The sequence below is a fragment of the Budorcas taxicolor genome, chromosome 14 (genome assembly GCF_023091745.1).
Source record: "Budorcas taxicolor isolate Tak-1 chromosome 14, Takin1.1, whole genome shotgun sequence".
Taxonomy (NCBI): Eukaryota; Metazoa; Chordata; class Mammalia; order Artiodactyla; family Bovidae; genus Budorcas; species Budorcas taxicolor.
The window spans coordinates 73,784,972-73,805,677 of NC_068923.1; the positions used below are offsets into that span (position 1 = coordinate 73,784,972).

Here is a 20,706-nt window from a genome sequence, read left to right on the forward strand (position 1 = left end):
GAGTAGAACCCAGTTTTCCCCACCACCAGTCCCTCCCTTCAGGAAGCTTACACAAGCCTCTTAGATTCCATCAGAGGGCAGACAGAAGAAGCAAAAAGAACCACAATCCCACAGCGACTAAAATGAAACCACATTACAGAAAATTAATTGGGATGAAAGCAGAAAGTTATGACCCAAATGAAGGGACAAGATAAAACCCCAGAAAAACAACTAAACGAAGTGGAGATAGGCAACCTTCCAAGACATTACTTCAGCGACAAAGGTCTGTATAGTCAAAGCTATGGTTTTTCCAGTAGTCATGTATGAATGTTAGAGTTGGACCATAAAGAATGCTGAGCACAAAGAAGTGATGCTTTTGAACTGTGGTATTGGAGAAGATGCTGAAGAGTCCCTTGGACTGCAGGAAGATCCAACCAGTCCATCCTAAAAGAAATCAATCCTGGATATTCACTGGAAGGACTGATGCTGAAGCTGAAACTCCAATACTTTGGCCACTGACTCATTAGAAAAAATCCTGATGCTGGGAAAGATTGAAAACAGAAGGAGAAGGCAACAGAGGATGAGATGATTGGATGGCATGACCAACTCAATGGACATGAGTTTGAGCAAGCTCCAGGAGTTGGTGATGGACAGGAAAGCTTGGCAGGCTACAGACCATGGGGTCGCAAAGAGTCAGACACAACTGAGTGACTAAACTGAATTGAGTCAACTTTCCAGAAAAAGAATTGAGAATGATAGTGAACATGATTCAGGATCTCAGAAAAAGAATGGAGGCAAAGACTGAGAAGATACAAGAAATGTTTACCGAAGATCTACAAGAACTAAAGAAGAAACAGTGATGAATATTACACTAGAAGGAATCCATAGCGAGAAGCACAGATAAATGACCTGGGAGACAGAATGGTGGAAATCACTGCCTCCGAACAGAATATAGAAAAAAGAATGAAAAGAAATGGAGACAACCTGAGAGACCTCTGGAACAGCATAAAACGCATGAATATTTGAATTATAGGAGTGCCAGAAGCAGAAGAGAGAGAGAAACGACCTGAGAAAACATTTGAAGAGTTAGCTGAAAACTTCAGTAAAATAGGAAAGGAAATAATCAACCAAGTCCAGGAAGCACAGAGTCCCAGGCAGGATAAACCCAAGGAGGAATATACCAAGACACACAGTAATCAAACTGATAAAAATTAAAGACAAAGATAAAATATTAAAAGCAACAAGGGAAAAATGACAAATAACATACAAGGGAACTCCCATCAGGCTATCAGCTGATTTCTCAACAGAAACTCTATAAGCCAGAAGGGAATAGCATGACATATTTAAAGTGATGAAAGAGAAAAACCTATAACCAAGAATACTCTACCCAGTAAGACGCTCCTTCAGATTTGACGGTGAAATCAAAAGCTTTCCAGACAAGCAAAAGCTGAAGGAAATCAGCATCACCAAACCAGCTTTACAATAAATGCTAAAGGAACTTCTCTAGGCAGAAAAGAAGAGAAGGAAAAGCTCTACCTACAGAAAATAAAGCCAAAACAATTAAGAAAACAGTAATAGGATAACATATATTGATAATTACCTTAAATGCAAATAGATTAGATGCACCAATCAAAAGACATAGACTGGCTGAGGAAATAAAAACGTGTGCATCTATGCACTTCCACTTATCACAGCACTCTGCTTGACCCCTCAAATTGTATGTAATTATTTTGTTTTGTTAGGTTAATCATGTTTCCATTATGGCTTCCAATTGTAATTATATTTTTTGCCTGGTTACTGATTATGAAAACTGATAAACATCTTTTATTATTAAACATTTTAATATTACCTTAGAATATTAAGATTAAAATATTTCAAATAAGAAAATGTATTACGTCTACAATACATCAATTAGCCACTGAACACTATTCTTAGACCTTTTCCCAGGTAGGTCTGGTAGAAGAGATGGAAGAGGCAGGAAATACTATGATTAAGTGAGTCACAAAATCCTAATAAAGGAAGTAGCTTTGAAACATTCTTGGCCATGATCCACAGTAAAAATATGTACTTTACACTGTGAGCATAAAGAACACATGCAACACTAAAATAATACTTTACAGATCAATTACCTTTACTCTGTGCAATTCACTTTGATATTTTCTACTCTGTCCTATTCTGGTTTCCTTTTTTTTTTTTTTTTTTTAATACCAGTCATGACTCTCTCAATGGATTCTGAAAGGAAGAAGGGAAGGAGAATAACAGGAAGGCCTAGGGATGGAGGATATCCCACAAATATCCCACAAGGAATAACTGGCAATGTCTGGAGATACTTTGGGTTGTCACATTTGGGTATGGGAATGCTACTAGCCTCATTGACACTTTTTCCAAAAATAATTTAAAAAGCTAATGCAGAAAAGTCAAGATACAACACAATTTAATCTTTCCCATATTATTCTAGTTTCTCAACAGCTACAATTTCTCCTCATATTGGAGATAATGTTAAATGGGAAAAGGTTATTTAATTTCTTCCTCCAAAGCTGAATTAAATTATGATTGCCCACTGGAAGAACATGTTGGCAGAAATCATACTCTGAAACAAATTATTAGGTAGATGAGAAAGACTATCTAAAAGTGTTCTACTACTTCAAGTTAGGAGAAAATAGTGATATGAATGAGTAAGTTTCTTCTCATGCTTAAGCAGTATTACATAGGATTTTAGTTTAACTCATACATAGCTTTATATTTATGTGAGTTATTTATAAGTATGTACTCCAAAATCCTGAAACAAAGCATAAGCCCTTAGAAGAGTATTACATATAAAAAGCTTTCAAGAATTGGACTGGTGCATTTGTTTTGCTTTTTCCGTCTTTATGTGGTAAAAGTAAAGGCACTGAGTTAGCAAAAAATAATATAAATAAATAACAGAATCTAAATCAAACTACTATAGATAACAAAACTTATTTTTTTTAGCTATTATGATACATTCAGGCAAATATGGAATGTGACCAAACTAATGGATAATTGGATATACCTAAGGAAGTAATATATTTTCTGGGAAATAAATTTTCTATATGATCTATGATAAAATTAAGATCTACGACTTCTCTTTATAGACTTTCATATTTTAATAAACATAATTTTCCTATCACTTACCACTTACATGCAACTTCTATGAAATAAGGCTCTTAACTTGATTTTTTTCACTGTATATTCATTTTCCCTAAGAGATAACTTATATCTTCCCCTTCAGTTTGTAATGCATTCTGCGTCTCTCATTTGTTTTGTTTTGTTCGTTTTTTTTTTTTTTTAATTGGAGGCTAGTTACTTTAAAATATTGTGGTGGTTTTTGCCATACATTCACTTGCCAACTCTGGCATAAGGATTATTTTGAGCTGAAGATAACTGAGAAGAAGCAGATATAAGGAAAGCTCCCTGTCCTCTCCACATAGGCCTAAAAGCAGGACATAAATTTGTAAAGGTGTTCCCCTATGCCCTCTATACCAGAAAGGACATTATTTCATTACTCTGTATCAGCCCAGAGATGGCTCCAGAAGAATATGTGTAACAAAGTTTACTAGCTAGCCCTTATCTTCCACTGGATTCCCCCTCCAAATTTACCTTCCCACAATTGGCAGCTCTAGGAACTCAAGAAGTCTCTTGCCTTTCTTCTGTCATCTCTCTAAAAACTGTATTGTTCTTTGTTAAGATGCTATATGAACCTACATTCTAAACATTTCTTTGAGTTTCTTATAGCTGAGTGTGCATATGTATGAAAAATGCACATGATGATCAATAAACTTGTTTTTCTCTTATTAATCTTTTATCAGCCTAATTTACACAAGAAACTAAGACACACAGACGGAAACAAAAAGAGCTGTTTTTTTTTCTCCTCTACAAATTTCAGATTGACTTTAGAAATAGGATACTCCAAGCAACCAACTGGGTTATGACTAGAATGTTACTGCCCCCAACAATCGTTTGGAAAGAACATGCATCTTTATAGTGTTTAGGCTTCCCAATAAGGAACATAAAGTGAATCTCTACTCACATCTTCCTTTATGGTGCTCAGTGAAGTTGAATAGCTTCCTTCATGTAGGCCTCTCACATTTCTTATTAGATATTTTAAAATCACATTTTCTGTTTTGAGATCAGATTGGAAACCACTTTTCATTTATATTTCTAAGTAACTATTTTAAGTAATTATGTTAAGCAATTTAAGCAATTATTTTACCATCTAAGTGGCTCAGATGGTAAAGAATCTGCCTGCAAAGCAGGAGACCTGGGTTCGATTGCAGGGTCGGGAAGATCACCTGCAGAAGGGCATGGCAACCCACTCCAGTATTCTCGCCTGGAAATTTCCACGGACAGAGGAGGCTGGTGGGCTACAGTCCATGGAATCACAAAGAGTCGGACCCGACTGAGTAACTAACACTTTCTTTCACTTTATTTAAAACAAATTTCAGATAGATTGAAAAGTCAACATTTTTTAAAAAATGAAATAATAAAAACATGAGGAGTATACAGTTAAATATTTAACTGATTTGGTGATGAATAACAAGTTTCTAGGGATAAAAGGATGGAAAAAAATCATGAAATACGCAAAGAGTTAGCTATACTAAATTCAGTATTTCCAAATGACCAAAGAAAACTACTATTTCAACATCAAAATGGGAACTATATTTGGAATATATGACAGCTAAATGAGTAAAATTCTAACCATTTAAAAATATCTCATCAATCAATAAGAGCAAAACCAATTAACATGCAATAGGATCTTGGGCAGAAGAAATAAAAGGAAAGAACAGACAATTCATAGAACAATATAGCAAACACTAATAAACACACAAAACATTCATCTTCACAACCAAAATAAAATGACAAAAAGATAGTGGTCTATTCAAATGGCAAAAATTTGGAGCATTAAGACTGAAAACTCAAGCACGTCTGACAGAAGAATGGAGTGTTATAATCTTTCTGGAGAGCAGGCTGCTAATCTGAATTAAAAGCTTAAAAGATTCAAAGCACAAATAGGTATCTGTGAAATACTCAGAAAACAGGAAAAAAATTATGTACAAAGATAGCCATTAAAATATCATTGACACTAGCAATTGGAAGCAACTGCAACGACCCCAAGTAGATGGATAGTTAGTTTGTGGTACTTCCTTACGATAGAACACTAATGCAGTCATTTAAAACCTTTCTGAAGAACATCTGAAGGCTTAGAGAAAAGCTAATGATATGATATCAATTGAAAAATATCAGAATACAAAATTATATAGTATGATACCAATTTTGTAAATATGCAAAATATATATGAACTGGAAGAGGGAATACAACAAAATGTTAGCAATAGCTATATTTGGCAGAAAGGACTAGAGATAGCTTGTATTTAATTCTTTATACTGAGGAATTTTTCAGATGTTCTGTAATAAACGTACTGTTCCTTTTAAAAGGAAACACGAAAGATGTTATTTTTACAACTATAGCTAACAGGCATTTTAAAATTTGCCATCAAGTGATGCAAGAACATTTTCAGAAACAACAACTAATTTCAAAAAATCAATAGAGTATTCTTCTATGAAAATTAATTACCAAAGATATTCACTTTTTATAACTTCAAATTTTCTTCCATAATGAGCACCATTAAAGACCTTAAAAACAAAGGTTGTAATACCTATTAAACAACTACTCAGAAATACAGCCTAAAAGAAAAACTCTTATTAATTACAGGCAAATGTATGATTAGAATATAGTGCTTACCTTTTTCACTTACACTCTCACTTTCAATCTCAACATCATCGCAACTGGTATATTCAGGTGTAGAAGCTAATTCCTCCTCTGAACTGCTCAATGAAACTTGGCGCATTTTACCTCCTTTCTTTGATTTATGAGGCTTTGGTGGTGGAGGTCTCACTGACTCTGACTGGTCAGAACTGAGAGAATCATTCCTCAACATTGTTTCCATTTTTTCCCGTTTCGTTTTCCTTACAGCAGAACTAGGATCTAAGTGGTGGTGTTTCCTTAGTGAGTCAGTACGTCTCACGTCTGGTCTATCAATGGGTATTGGACTCCTCCGGGGGGTAGGAGGACTATGGTTTGTGGTCCTTTGCGGATAAGAACTTGGTCCCTGAGCCTCTCGAGTTCTTTCCATTGAATAAGATCGCTGATTTTCCATGGCAGCTCTACGTTCAGATATCGATCTTTGCCTTGATGGTCGTTCCATCCTTAGCATAGAAATCCTGGAGTCTTCCAGTTCAGCATTGGCCAAAGAAACATCACTGTGCCTTCTCTCATGCCTGGCTCGTGACACTTCAGCATGGATCCGCATTTGTTCTTCATAGGGCTGTGGCTTGACTGGATAACGGGCCAAATTCGGATCACTTCGATAGCGCGCCTGGTATTCCTCCTCTCTCCTCTGTCTTTCATATTCATCTCTGCTCTCCACATCCTCGTCATCTACAATATATTCTTTGGAATGTCTATGACTTCTCCTGTTGGAGTCCCTATAATTTATATGATCAGACTCTTCATAAAACTGAGGTTCACGTTGAGACCTCCTATCAGCATAATCTGATGGAGATCTAGGCATTGCGCTATCCGAAGTAGCATACTGTGAATATTCTTCTCTTTCTTCCCTTTGGTCGTATCTTCTATTCTGATCTCTGGGCACTGAAGGACTTCTTTTCCTAAATAACCAAAGAAAAAGAATGATAAAAAGAGCAGAATTTAAGCAATTTCACATTTTACTGATTCACTGGAAGGTTGGATGGATAAATTCAAATAGTTCTTTTGCTTCTTCTTTTTTTAATTTTGAAGTCATGCCATAACAAAAGTTTTACTGATACTCATTTTATTCAGTTCAAATGGGAAATTTAAAAGGTACTTTTAATATGCTTCTTCAATGGCATACCCCGTATGGAATATATATATGCCTCCAAATCAAATAATCAACATTTCATCTTGCTGCTGCAGAAGAGCCTTTATTCTAACTTTTTTGCTTGGCTCAATACCATTCGGAGAAGGCAAGGGCAACCCACTCCAGTACTCTTGCCTGGAAAATCCCATGGACAGAGGAGCCTGGTGGGCTACAGTCCATGGGGTCACTAGGAGTCGGACACGACTGAGCGACTTCACTTTCACTTTTCACTTTCATGCATTGCAGAAGGAAATGGCAACCCACTCCAGTGTCCTTGCCTGGAGAATCCCAGGGACGGGGGAGCCTGGTGGGCTGCTGTCTCTGGGGTCGCACAGAGTCAGACACGACTGAAACGACTTAGCAGCAGCAGCAGTAGCAGTACCCTTACACTATCTCCCAATTGTTATTCAGAAGCTTAGAAAAATTTCACCTTCCTTTCTCTCTATTCCTGATACTTTGATTTCACAGTTACTTGAAAACATGATGAAGTTAAACTGATTGTTCTCTAGTTGTTTGGTCAATAGTTTAGTCAACATTTTTTTACTAAAAAGTTGACTCTTAAAAGTCATTTTTCACTCATTATCTACCTAGATCATGCTAGTACTGGTTCATCTAAGTCTTCATCTTATCATTATATTTCCAACCCTTTACTGCCCTAACTTGAGATAAGCAATGTAAATAAATACCAACTATGATAATTTATTCATTTCAAAAAGAAATCAGAAAGATTTGCTATGTTCACTCCATCTTCATTAAATTAAGCCTGGCTCCATTGACACTTCTGTCTTCTGTATCTAATATGTCCTTACAGCCTCAGAGAAACAGTTCTTCATTCAGTTTTCAACCTGCCCCTCTAATGCCATTCAAGCTGGTAGACCTTGCAATCACACAAATAACTCTTTGTCAACAAAATGTTCATACTGTCCTCTTCTCTGGCACAAACTCAAATAACAGCAAAGACATGAGAAGCAATGGAACTGGAATCATGAAGATGTCAGAAAATGTTTAGAATAACTGTTACAGAGATTTTGCCAGGACACATGAAAGGGTGGGGTCAGTTGAGGTTAAAGACGACAAAGACTAGAGACCTCAGCTGAGAATTTATTAGACAATATTTTTTGATCCAAAAGAAAGAGCAGAGAAAGGATACATGTGGAATGATCCAATGCAACAAAATATCATTCTCCTCTAAAAATCTCTTTTCTATCACCAACCCCCCATATCAGGAATGCAGTCTGTCAATGTATCAGTTAGAGTCTGTTAATAAAAACAAAAGTCACTCTAGGTTTTCAAGAGAGTCAGGGTTTCAATATAGAAATCAAAACTATACAATTGCTGATCCTGCTAAGTAATGAAGGTCAGAGACTTTAATGTTGTTCTCAGCCTAGAGAACCAAGGACAGGGTTTTCAAATTGGCCCTTAGGAAACTTCAGTGAATTCCAAAAGTCTTCGGGAATTTGCCACCAATTATCTCAGCTGATTACCACATTAGGGTGGTCAACTAACAGAAGCTTAATCCAGGAGCCACTAAAACTTTCACACCTGGCCATCTGCCTGCCAGCAACTCTGCTTGACAATAGTGGTTTCTATCATTTCTTCTACCTTTCAAACCTCATACATGTGCAATGCTAGGCTTGACTCTAACCTAGAACCATAAAGGGAAAAGTACTACAGTAAATGAAGGAGCTGGCCTGTTCCCTTAAATGTTTTATGGTTAAGTAAGTGTATGTACTTAGAAAAAAAAGGACATTCACTTACATATTTACATATAAAACAAATCTTTTAGGTTTGTGATTTACATAACAACAGACTTAAACAGTTTAAAATATACAGTCAAAACAGAGCACTCAAATTATACAGCATTAACTTAAATAATATCTATTTATGTGTCTATTATGCATAATTCATTTTACTTTTTGTCATTATTTTATACATATGAATAAAGAAAAAATATTCTAGTATGGGAGCAATGTATCATAAAAAGAACATTGGAGTTAAGGGATCTGGGTTTCTTAGTCCTACTTCTACTATTTACCAGTTACTCGAACCTTTACAGACATTTAATCTTTGAGCATGTACTTTAAAATGAGAGATATGGATTATACACATTAACTCAAATATTATTTTAACAAGTATGTATTAGATAAAAACTTAATGCCATGTAGACTGCAGCCATGAAATTAAAAGATGCTTACTCCTTGGAAGAAAAGTTACGGCCAACCTAGACAGCATATTCGAAAGCAGAGACATTACTTTGCCGACTAAGGTCCGTCTAGTCAAGGCTATGGTTTTTCCAGTGGTCATGTATGGATACGAGAGTTGGACTGTGAAGAAGGCTGAGCGCCAAAGAATTGATGCTTTTGAACTGTGGTGCTGGAGAAGACTCTCGAGAGTCCCTTGGACTGCAAGGAGATCCAACCAGTCCATTCTGAAGGAGATCAGCCCTGGGATTTCTTTGGAAGGAATGATGCTAAAGCTGAAACTCCAGTACTTTGGCCAACTCAAGGGAAGAGTTGACTCATTGGAAAAGGCTCTGATGCTGGGAGGGATTGGGGGCAGGAGGAGAAGAGGACGACCAAGGATGAGATGGCTGGATGGCATCACGGACTCAATGAATGTGAGTCTGAGTGAACTCCGGGAGTTGGTGATGGACAGGGAGGCTTGGCGTGCTGCGATTCATGGGGTCGCAAAGAGTTGGACAGGACTGAGTGACTGAACTGAACTAATAATATAAATTAGGAATACAGAAATGATTAAGAGATGATCCTTTGTTACAAGAAGCTGAGTGATTCTAAAATCCTCTTCCATTTCTTAGAGCTTATGATCTTATAATATCAGTACCACAACTTCATCAAGTTAATATGCCTAAATGAAAGTCTAAAGCATTGCAAAAAATAATGATAGTCTTATCAAGATGTAATTAACTTACTAGTGCCAATTTTTAAAATATTCACATCTCATTATCTAGCTACTTATCTACTTACTACACTACAAATATATATACTGAGAGAGATGAAAATTTCTCTAGAGAACTCTAAAGAATAAGCAATTAAATAAGTTCTTTCTCAAACTGACCATCTGACCTCCATTAAATGCAGACTTTATGGAATTCAAATACATTTCAGTGTTTAAATAACAAATTGTTCCAACCTAAGTTAATAAATATACCTGTCTCTAAAAATAAGAAAAGAATTTTTAAAGTTTCATTTAAAGAGTACTTAACTAAATTTTAATTTTCTTACAATTAAGTGTGTACTGAATAGAAATTTGTGTTTCCCCAGCACAAAATGCTATTCATTCCATTCATAATTACTTAATTAGCATTCAGTACTGATCATATTTCCCCAGCATAATACTACTCATTCTACTTTAAATTACCTAATTTTAAGTACTATCCACTAAACCTTAAATTTTAACATACTTTTTTATCTCCAGTATTTGTTCAGTCACTCAATAAATATTTATTTAGTGCTGACTATGGGCCAGTTATGATGCTGGTTGCTGGAAATACAACAGAGAAAAGGCACATAATGTGTCTGCCCTCAAGAAGTTCTTTCTAGTGGGGAAGACAGCAAGCACATAAACACATTAAGCTAAATTCATATAGTAAGAAAACCTATGGAAGAAAATTGGAACGAGGTAAAATTACAAAAGTGACTGAGGGAAGCTTTCAAGAAAGAAGGTCTTTTCTAAAAAAGTACATTTGAACTAAGACCTGAATAACATGGTTATACTATGTATAGCCCATTCATGTAAAACATATAGCTTTGCTGGAAATGTCTTGGGTATTGTCATTTAGTTGCTATTCTTTCCCATTTTTTCCTTTAACTTAAAGCTGTTTTATGAAATATAAATGTACTAAATTCTTCACTGTTATTTTATTAAATCAAGGATTTTCCAGGATAGTTCATCTCTAGAATCCATCTAAAATCAGGCCACTAAGCCTTTTTTCACATGCTCCTCCCTTTCAAAAAATTTCAGGCTTCCAAACTGAGCAAATTGGAATTTACTATACTTGGTAAATACCTCATTATATTTTGTCTCATCTCAGTTGAAAGTCAAAAGAAAAACAAGCAGACTAAATCAGAATGAATGGATATTGGTTTTACAATATTATCAAAATACTTTCATGCCTAAAATTTCTAATACAAATTAATTTCTCAAATGTGGAATTTAAGACAAGTAACACCAATACAGTATACTAACGCATATATATGGAATTTAGAAAGATGGTAACGATAACCCTGTATGCGAGACAGCAAAAGAGACACAGATGTATAGAACAGGCTTTTGGACTCTGTGGGAGAGGGAGAGGGTGGGATGATTTGGGAGAATGGCATTGAAACATGTATAATATCATATATGAAACGAATTGCCAGTCCAGGTTCGATGCTTGATACAGGATGCTTGGGGCTGGTGCACTGAGACGACCCAGAGGGATGGTACGGGGAGGGAGGAGGAAGGGGGGTTCAGGATGGGGAACACGAGTATACCTGTGGCAGTTACATGTTGATGTATGGCAAAACCAATACAATATTGTAAAGTAATTAACCTCCAATTAAAATAAATAAATTTGTATTAAAAAAAGACTACAAGTAAATTAAGTAAAAAGTTGCACAAAATGTTCACAGAAAGTTGGATATTCTGAAGGAAAATAAACTTAGTGATGGTCTTTATCCTCACTGCACTCCTCTAGGTAATCTTACCCATTTCTATCCAGAAATATCTATAATACTGCTTAAATGTTATATTTCAAGAAGACAGGCACCCTGAATCTAAGGAGGGTGGCGCATAATAGGTGCTCAATCTGCTGAATGAAAGAACTGATTGAATAATTCTCTCGTAGGTTATCTCTGCTCTTCATGGCCTGCTCTCTGCTTCAGTACACAAACCCACTGATAGGCTAAAGCAGTCTAGTTCTTCTCTTTCCCCTACTACTCCCAAGGCAGTAATTATATGTTAATTATTATATGTTAATTTGTCTTTTGTTGTTGGACTTCAGACTATTGTCTATAAAATGACTTCTTTGGCAAAAATGTATTTTGAGTGCCAATCCCCTTAGAATTAAACATTTAGAACAAGATCTCTTTGGAAATGAGGGCTTTCTAGTAATATATTTAACATCATTATGGTTATTATGGGATAAAGACAGGAAGGAAAAAGGAATAGTTTATTCCCTTGAGGAGTTAACTTAAATTTCTGAAAGTAACAAGGGTATAAAGCAAATACAGTGAAACTTTTATAATCCAGGAAATATATATTTTGTTGTATTGATAAGAATACTTATTCATTACAGAATTTAATTCTAAAAGAAAGTATATTATTAATTAGACCTTGCTGCTGCTGCTGCTAAGTCACTTAAGCCAGTTATTTAAGTGATTTTTAAAAATCATACCTTAGGAAAACTGAATTCAATGTTAAAGCCAACAATTACTTTCTTCTAGAGATTATGAAATTTGCCTGAAGCATGTGAATCACACTGTGGATGTTGATTTCCATACTATTTAAGTAAAATCCTCTGAAATTGGGATGACTATTGTCACAGTTACTTAACGCAGAATTGGGTTGTTAAAAATATGCTCTGAGGTAGAGTACCTGAGAGTATTTAAGCCACGCTAGAAGCAGGGCAAGATACTCTATGAATATTCTTACCAAACAATGAATCTGCTATCAGATATTCCAAAATATCCAAATACTCTGTCAAAACAATTTTTACCAATAATATCATTAGAATTATTTCATATATACTTTCTTTAAATGAAAATTGCTATATTTCTCAGACACTGTATTTTTTCAGGAACTGAAGAAAATCCAAGAAAATGTAACTACTGTACCTTTAAACTCTGCCTTCACCACTGGCCTTTGTAAGCAGGCCTTAGCATTTATTATTATCAGGTGGCAAACATTTAACAGGAAAAAGAATATAGTGGTAACTTGTACACTTCTCTAAATAATCATAAAGCATTTAACAGTATTTAACCCATAAATTTTAATTCAGAAAAATGGAACAATTCATCTAAGATGTTATATTTCACTTATTCCTTCAAAGGTCCTGAGAAATTAAAAGGCACAATCCAGTATTACGACGTTTTTAGAATAAAATGTATTTGTGACATTATGCAGTGTTTTAATTTTCACTACTATGAATCAATCTCTATTTTTAATATATAACAATATCAATATCTACTCATATTACTCTGTATTTACCTAATATCTGTTCATCTTACTTCTCTTAGTTGAAACTTAAGTTGATACAATTACTTTCTCTTTCACCATATTATAGTGGTCTTAATTAGAACTTGGAGAAGGAAATGGCAACCCACTCCAGTATTCTTACAGAAAATTCCATGGATAGAGGAGCCTGGTGGGCTACAGTCCATGGGGTGGCAAAGAGCCAGACATGACCGAGCACACAAGCAATTTAACTGTAACTAGTTTATAGAAAATCATGTGCAAAAATATCCTAAATCTACTTTAATCAGCAGCATTCTGTGTCCACTGCTTATAATTTTTGTCATCTGAACTAACGAGTCAATCTATCTCTAAATATTCAAGCTATACATTCACACCTGATATTTCACTATAAATGTTAGGCATAATAGTTTGAGCAAGAAACTCTAATTAGTCTCTTTAAAATTCCATGTCTAAAAATCATACTGACTGATAGTGAAACTCCAAATAAAAAGATTTTTCCTCAATTAAAGCCACTTTCAAGAATATCCCAAAGGAAGCTCAATTTATATACTGTATATTAATTCATGATGTTTTTAACATTAGTTTCTATTTTAATATTTATACCCTTTAGCATCCTATGTGGTTTGTGTTACTATACTACCTACAATACTTACTATATATAAAATCATGAAGTGACTGAAAATGTAATCCAGTAAACATCTGAAAACATTTACAAGAACAGCAAAATATACAAAAAACTTCACCTTTAATATTTATAAATTTTTAATTCTGAAAACCTATGGAATTTTTAAGAATCGTAGTGACACTGAGAGAAGAATGAAGAACTTGAAGATTACTAATTTCTCTAAATGCAAATCTGTATTATTACAATTAATACTACCTATATGAAAATCTCTTACTCATGTTTTTAGTAGAGATTACTGAATAATTATCACTATATTAGTATAAGAATAGAAATTATATTTGAAGAGTCAATAATCTGAAAAAATCTCCAACTTTAGAAGCTAAATACAGCGTGATATTGCTAAATAAATTGAAATGATACTTCCTTAATTGAATTACACAATGCTAACCATATAGTTTAAACATAACACTGTAATCAAATTCCAAAATCTGAAGCTGGTAAGGCACATTCAATCAAGGATTTAACAGATGCATACAACCCTGTAAAACATAAAATATGTAGGTTCTATCCCTATAATTCCTACAAAAAAGGAACTTTAACAAATCAAACAATTTATATTCATCGTAAAACAAGAAAAAAATCTATCTTTTTTTACATTTCACAGTATTCAACACATTTTTTATAGTTTTACCTTGCACTCAACCAATGCACATCTGTCGAGCATGAAGCATCATGTTGACAAAAATACATCAACACTGTTCCAGGGAGTGCTTTCACTTAATCCTTCTAGCTCGAGCAAAATCATTGGAGCCATCCTTAATCAGATGATTTGAAAGTCTCTATTTGCTTACAATCATTATATTTCAAAACTCAATTACTAAAAAGTTACACATAAAACAAACTCATTCCCGGATAGAGACATAAAATCCTCTAGTGATAGGCCTGTTAAGAAAAAGGTTATTCTTTAATGTCGTTACTATGTGACTGTATATAGCTCAGGTCAAGTAAGAATGTACTCTGTAAGAAGGATTATGGTACTTAGCTGATTAGTGCCTCACAATACTGAAAACTAAATGCATCCTATATCCAAGGCATTTCTGAGCACTATACTGAAAACAGACAGATTCAAAAAGCATAAACCATGTTCTCCTATATGAGTTACAGTATTTCTAAAAAAACAGGATTCACTGTGTTTGCTATTGATAAGTCTACCACACTGCTTTCACGATAAAATGTAGAGGGATAGTAAAAGATGGTGATGGTTTAACAGGACTATTCTGTCATTTCTTTTCAATAAGAAGTTTCTCAATCTTCACGAAAAGAGAGCGCTCTCTTAAAGGTGTAATGCAATAGGAAGTAGCAGTTTCTATAAAAATTTAATTTAAAAAATGTGCTTCATGAGCTAAGAATTTGGTTAGACACACAGTTTAAATCAAGCTTTGCTCAGTTTTATCACTTCAATGCCTCTATTTAGTCATTCAAAAAACTAAAAAATAGAAAAAAAAAGATAACACCATGGATTTCTTTCTACCAAAAGCCAAATACCTAGATGTTAATATTATCCTTTTGATAATTATGTGTAAGTGATTCCAAATAAACCTACAAAACTGAGAAAAAGTCAGCATTTGTAGAGTAGGGAGTATGTTGTGTTTTCATCTCCAGTATTTCAAGTTTAAATGAGGGTTTAGGAATATGTCATAACACCATTCAACTACTTATGTGAGACACTGGGTGCAGGGGAGGGGAGGAGCAGAGACAGATAAAGTCATTTTTATGCTCCAAGATTCCTAATAAAGATTTGTAGATTATTAAACAGAAAGGAAATAAAAATTCAAGTTCACTCATTTTCACAGGAATATTAACCAATAATAAAATTCAACCACTTAGACCCCACAGTTCATATCAAACTGAAAAATAATTCCACACAATATTTGACTCTTCCAAGCAGTTAAGTCCAGAAGATTTCAGAAACAACATCACAGCTGAGGGATAGCAAACTCTCACTTTTCCTTTTCGTTCCATTAACTTTTTTAACCCCTCAGTGATCTCTCGGCAGTATTTTCCCAACTGTAACACACAGTCTGTGCCCCTCTTCTCCTCTCCCATCAGCCCTGCTTCTCTCATTCGTCCATCTCAGACTGCCGTTTGTGTCATTTCTAACATCACTGCTACTTTCCCCTTTACTCTCTAAAGAATGTTCCAGGTCTCCAATTTCTTCTTCCCCACCCTTTGAGAGTGTTGTTGTCTTTTTTAACTCTTTACTTTGACTGCTTTTTCTTAATTATTCCCTAGGTAAGTACCTATACATTCAAATTTATGAAGGTCCAATTTGAGGTTTAAACAGTTTTCATGGGACTATTATAATTTTAGTATCCATTGACTACTTCAGAAGTAAAAAATAAGAAAAAGACTCTATGAATTAGATACCAGCTTAATTTTATTTTATCCATAACAGACTTATATTTGAAAAATGAAGACCTAGTATGTAAATCTCTAGAAAATGATGCACAAATGATGCTACCTAATAGTTACATATTTGGGCCATGCCCCACTCCACTGTCTTTCCCAAAATTACCATGTCAAAAAATACACGAAGACTAAGCACCATTCTATACTAAAAGATCATTTAAACCAGTAGTAATTTTCTCTTCAATAAAATTAGAGATACCAAGGGAACATTTCATGCAAAGATGGGTACAATAAAGGAGAGAAACGGTATGGACCTAACAGAAGCAGAAGATACTAAGAAGAGGTGGCAAGAACACACAAAAGAACGATACAAAAAAGATCTTCATGACCCAGATAACCACAATGGTGTGATCACTCACCTAGAGTCAGCCAGACATACTGGAATGTCAAGTCAAGAGGGCCTTAGGAAGGATCACTACAAAGTTAGTGGAGGTGATGGAATTCCAGTTGAGCTATTTCAAATCCTGAAAGATGATGCTGTGAAAGTGATGCACTCAATATGCCAGGAAATCTGGAAAACTCAGCAGTGGCCACAGGACTGGAAAAGGTCAGTTTTCATTCCAATCCCAAAGAAAGGCAATGCCAAAGAATGCTCAAACTACCGCACAATTGCATTCATCCCACACGTGAGCAAAGTATGACCAAAATTCTCCAAGCCAGGCTTCAACAGTTCATGAACTGTGCAATTCCAGATATTCAAGCTGGATTTAGAAAAGGCAGAGGAACCTAAGATCAAATTGCCAACATCCACTGGATCATCAAAAAAGCAGGAGAGTTCCAGAAAAAAATCTACTTTTGCTTTATTGACTACAACAAAGCCTTTGACTGTGTGGATCACAATAAACTGTGGAAAATTCTGAAAGAGATGGGAATACCAGACCACTTGACCTGCCTCCTGAGAACTCTGTATGCAGGTCAAGAAGCAACAGTTAGAACTGGACATGGAACAATGGACTGGTTCCAAAATGGGAAAGGAGTACGTCAAGGCTGTATACTGTCACTCTGCTTATTTAACTTATATGCACAGTACATCATGTGAAATGTCGGGCTGGATGAAGCACAAGCTGGAATCAAGATTGCCAGAAATATCAATAACCTCAGATATGCAGATGACACCACCCTTATGGCAGAAAGTGAAGAAGAACTAAACAGCCTCTTGATGAAAGTGAAAGAGGAGAGTGAAAAAGTTGGCTTAAAATTCAACATTCAGAAAACTATGGCATCCAGTCCCATCACTTCATGGCAAAAAGTTGGGGAAACAGTGGAAACAGTGACAGACTTTATTTTGGGGGGCTCCAAAATCACTGCAGATGGTGACTGCAGCCATGAAATTACAGACGTTTGCTCCTTGGAATAAAAGCTATGACCAACCTAGATAGCATATTAAAAAGCAGAGACATTGCTTTGCCAACAAAGGTCTGTCTAGTCAAAGCTATGGTTTTTCCAGTGGTCATGTATGGATGTGAGGAGTTGGACTATAAAGAAAGCTTGAGCACCGAAGAATTGATACTTTTGAACAGTGGTGTTGGAGAAGACTCTTGAGAGTCCCTTGGACTGCAAGGAGATCCAACCAGTTGATCCTAAAGGAAATCAGTCCTGAATATTCATTGGACGGACTGATGCTGAAGCTGAAACTCCAATACTGAACTGAACTGAAGATGCTCTACCCATGTCTATGGCAGCCTTAAAACAATCTGACAATAAAGAAAGATACATTGGAATCGATATAAAGGAGTACAATGAACAAGATAGGAAAATTAGAGAATTTTAAAAAGAATAAATAAGTTAACCTACCAACTACCTTCCATAATCACAGAAAGTCTCCAGAGTTACTTCATTCTATTTTTTACTGATAACTTTATATTCTTTTAATGTTACTGTCCCTTTATTGAACCTTAACCAGTGGTTTCATATACTTGTTCTTTCCCCCTATTTCTATTTGCTCCAAAGGGACAAAAGATTTTTAGTTAGGGACCTGTAATTACACTTATTCAAAAAAGAGAAATATCTTCCTATAAAATGAACATATCTAGAAGTATACATCAAATTTAAAAAGAGATGCTGTTTATCTGCAAATCAATCATATGAATAATTAATTTTCATCTTAAGTGCTTAATTCCTTACTGAGAAAAGAACCATACAGTGTTTTAGAATATGGAAAATTCAGATAAGTGGAGGAGCGGCATTTTCTGTTTCCATTAAGGGTAATTCTTTCCTTCCAGCTGTTCACCCAATCCATGAGGAAATTCTGTTGGATCTGTTTTCTGAATATATTCAGAACCCAAACACTTCTCACCAGCGCCACGAGTACAAGCCTGGTTTCACCAGTATTTCTCATGCGAATTACTGGAAAACTTCCTGAGTGGTCTCCCTACTTCTACAATATCCCTTAAGCTCTCTCTTAGCACAGCAGCAATAATGTACCTCAGATCATATCATTAACATGCTTAAAACCCTTCAGCAACTTCCCATTTTGCTTACCATGCCTATGGGATCCAGCACCCATCGCTCCTTGTCCTCCTCCCCAGCTGCTTGCCCCGGCTCACTCAGATCCAGCCATGCTGGTTTCCCTGTACATTCTCACTTAGGATCATTGCTCTGCCTAAAATGCTGTTTCTCCAGAAATCAGCGGAGACATCTAGTCTTCTAGTCAGTAGAAAGCTTCTTTTAATTCTTCTCTCATATCTAACTTTCTCAGAGTGAGATTTGGTCTCAAGAAGGCTTCCCCTGGTCACCCTATTGAATACTTGAATCTCCATCTCTACCCCCCACCTTCCAAATCCCAATCCCTTTAACCTGCTTTACTTTTTAACCTTTTCATAACATATCTCACCTTCTTATTATCATATTTTAAAACATTTTTATTGAAGTCTAGTTGATTTACAATGTTGTGCTAGTGTCAGGTATATATCGCAAAGTGAATCAATTATACATATATCCACTCCTTAGATTCTTTTCCCTTATAGGCCATTATAGTGTATTGAGTTATACAGTGTTATACAGTAGGTTCTAATTATTAATAGCTATCTATTCTATATATAGTAATGTATATACGTCAATCACAATCTTCCAATTTATCCCTCCTGCCCTCTTATCCCCAGTAACCATAAATTTGTCCTTGACATACTTTTTGTTTATCATGTTTACTGTTTGTTTCTTCTTGCATAAGTTTCACAGGCATGGATCTCCATTTTGGTTACTTTGTTGTTGCTGTTGTTCAATCACTTAGTTGTGTCCAGTTCTTCACGACCCCATATATTGCAGAACGCCAGGCTTCCCTGTCTTTCACTATCTCCTGGGCTTTGCTCAATCCCATGTCCATTGAGTCAATGATGCCATCCAACCATCTCATCCGCTGAGGCCTACTTCTCCTTTTACCTTCAATCTTGCCCAACATCAGGGTTTTTTCCAATGAGTCAGCTCTTCGCAACAGGTGGCCAAAGTATTGCAGTTTCAGCTTCAGCAACAGTCCTTCCAATGAATATTCACGGTTGATTTCCTACAGGATTCACTAGTTTGATCTCCCTGCTGTCCAAGAGACTCTCAAGAGTCTTCTCCAGCACCACAAGTCGAAAGCATCAATTCTTCGGCACTCAGCCTTCTTTATGGTCCAACTCTCACATCTGTACATGACTACTGGAAAAACCATAGCTTTAATTATATGGACCTTTGTCAGCAAAGTGATATCTCTACTTTTTAATATGTTGTCTAGATTTATCACAGCTTTTCTTCCAAGGAGCAAGCATCTTTTAATTTCATGACTGCAGTCACCATCTGCAGTGATTTTGGAGACCAAGAAAATAAAGTCTGTCACTGTTTCCACATATATTTGCCATGAAGTGATGGGACCAGATGTCATGATCTTAGTTTTTTCAATGTTGAGTTTTAAGCCAGCTTTTTCTACTCTCTTCTTTCACCTTCATCAAGAGGCCTCTTCACTTTCTGCCATTATAGTGGTGTTATCTGCATAGCTGAGGTTATAGATAATTCTTCTGGCAACCTTGATTCCAGCTTGTGCTTCATCCAGCCCAGCATTTCACATGTACTTGCATATATATCAAAGAAGCAGTGTGGCAAAATACAGCTTTCATGTATTCCTTTCCCAATTTTGAACCCGTCCATTGTTCCATGTCCAGTTCTAACTGTTGCTTCCTGAACTGCATAGAGGTTTCTCAGGAGGCAGGTAAGGTGGTCTAATATACCCATCTCTTTAGGAATTTTCCAGTTTTTGTTATTTGGTTACCTTATTCCCAAATAACTGGCCTACAGTATGTGCTCAATAAATATTTACTGAATAAGTAAAGAAAACTACAGAAGCAAAGTATTTTTTACACTATGATTAAACATAAATGTCATTCACCCAACTTGCCCAACTTAGCTACAATAAAAACTTAATAGGATTAGACAAAACTCACACCATTTGTTTTCCTTTTTGTATTTTAACTTGAAAAATACACTGACAAAGTACTCAAAACATTACTTTCAGGTGAACAAGCAAAATATGTGCCTTTATTGCAGGAGT

General features: G+C 35.6%; 1 protein-coding gene across 1 annotated transcript in view; it reads right to left on the reverse strand.

Moving 5' to 3' along the window:
* Nucleotides 1-20,706, reverse strand: part of RIMS2 (regulating synaptic membrane exocytosis 2) — a 595,573-nt gene that overhangs the window by 316,908 nt on the left and 257,959 nt on the right. Inside the window, exon 5 of the mRNA XM_052651514.1 lies at nt 5,740-6,665. Coding sequence (XP_052507474.1) covers nt 5,740-6,665 — 926 coding nt within the window. The remainder of the gene's footprint in view (nt 1-5,739; nt 6,666-20,706) is intronic.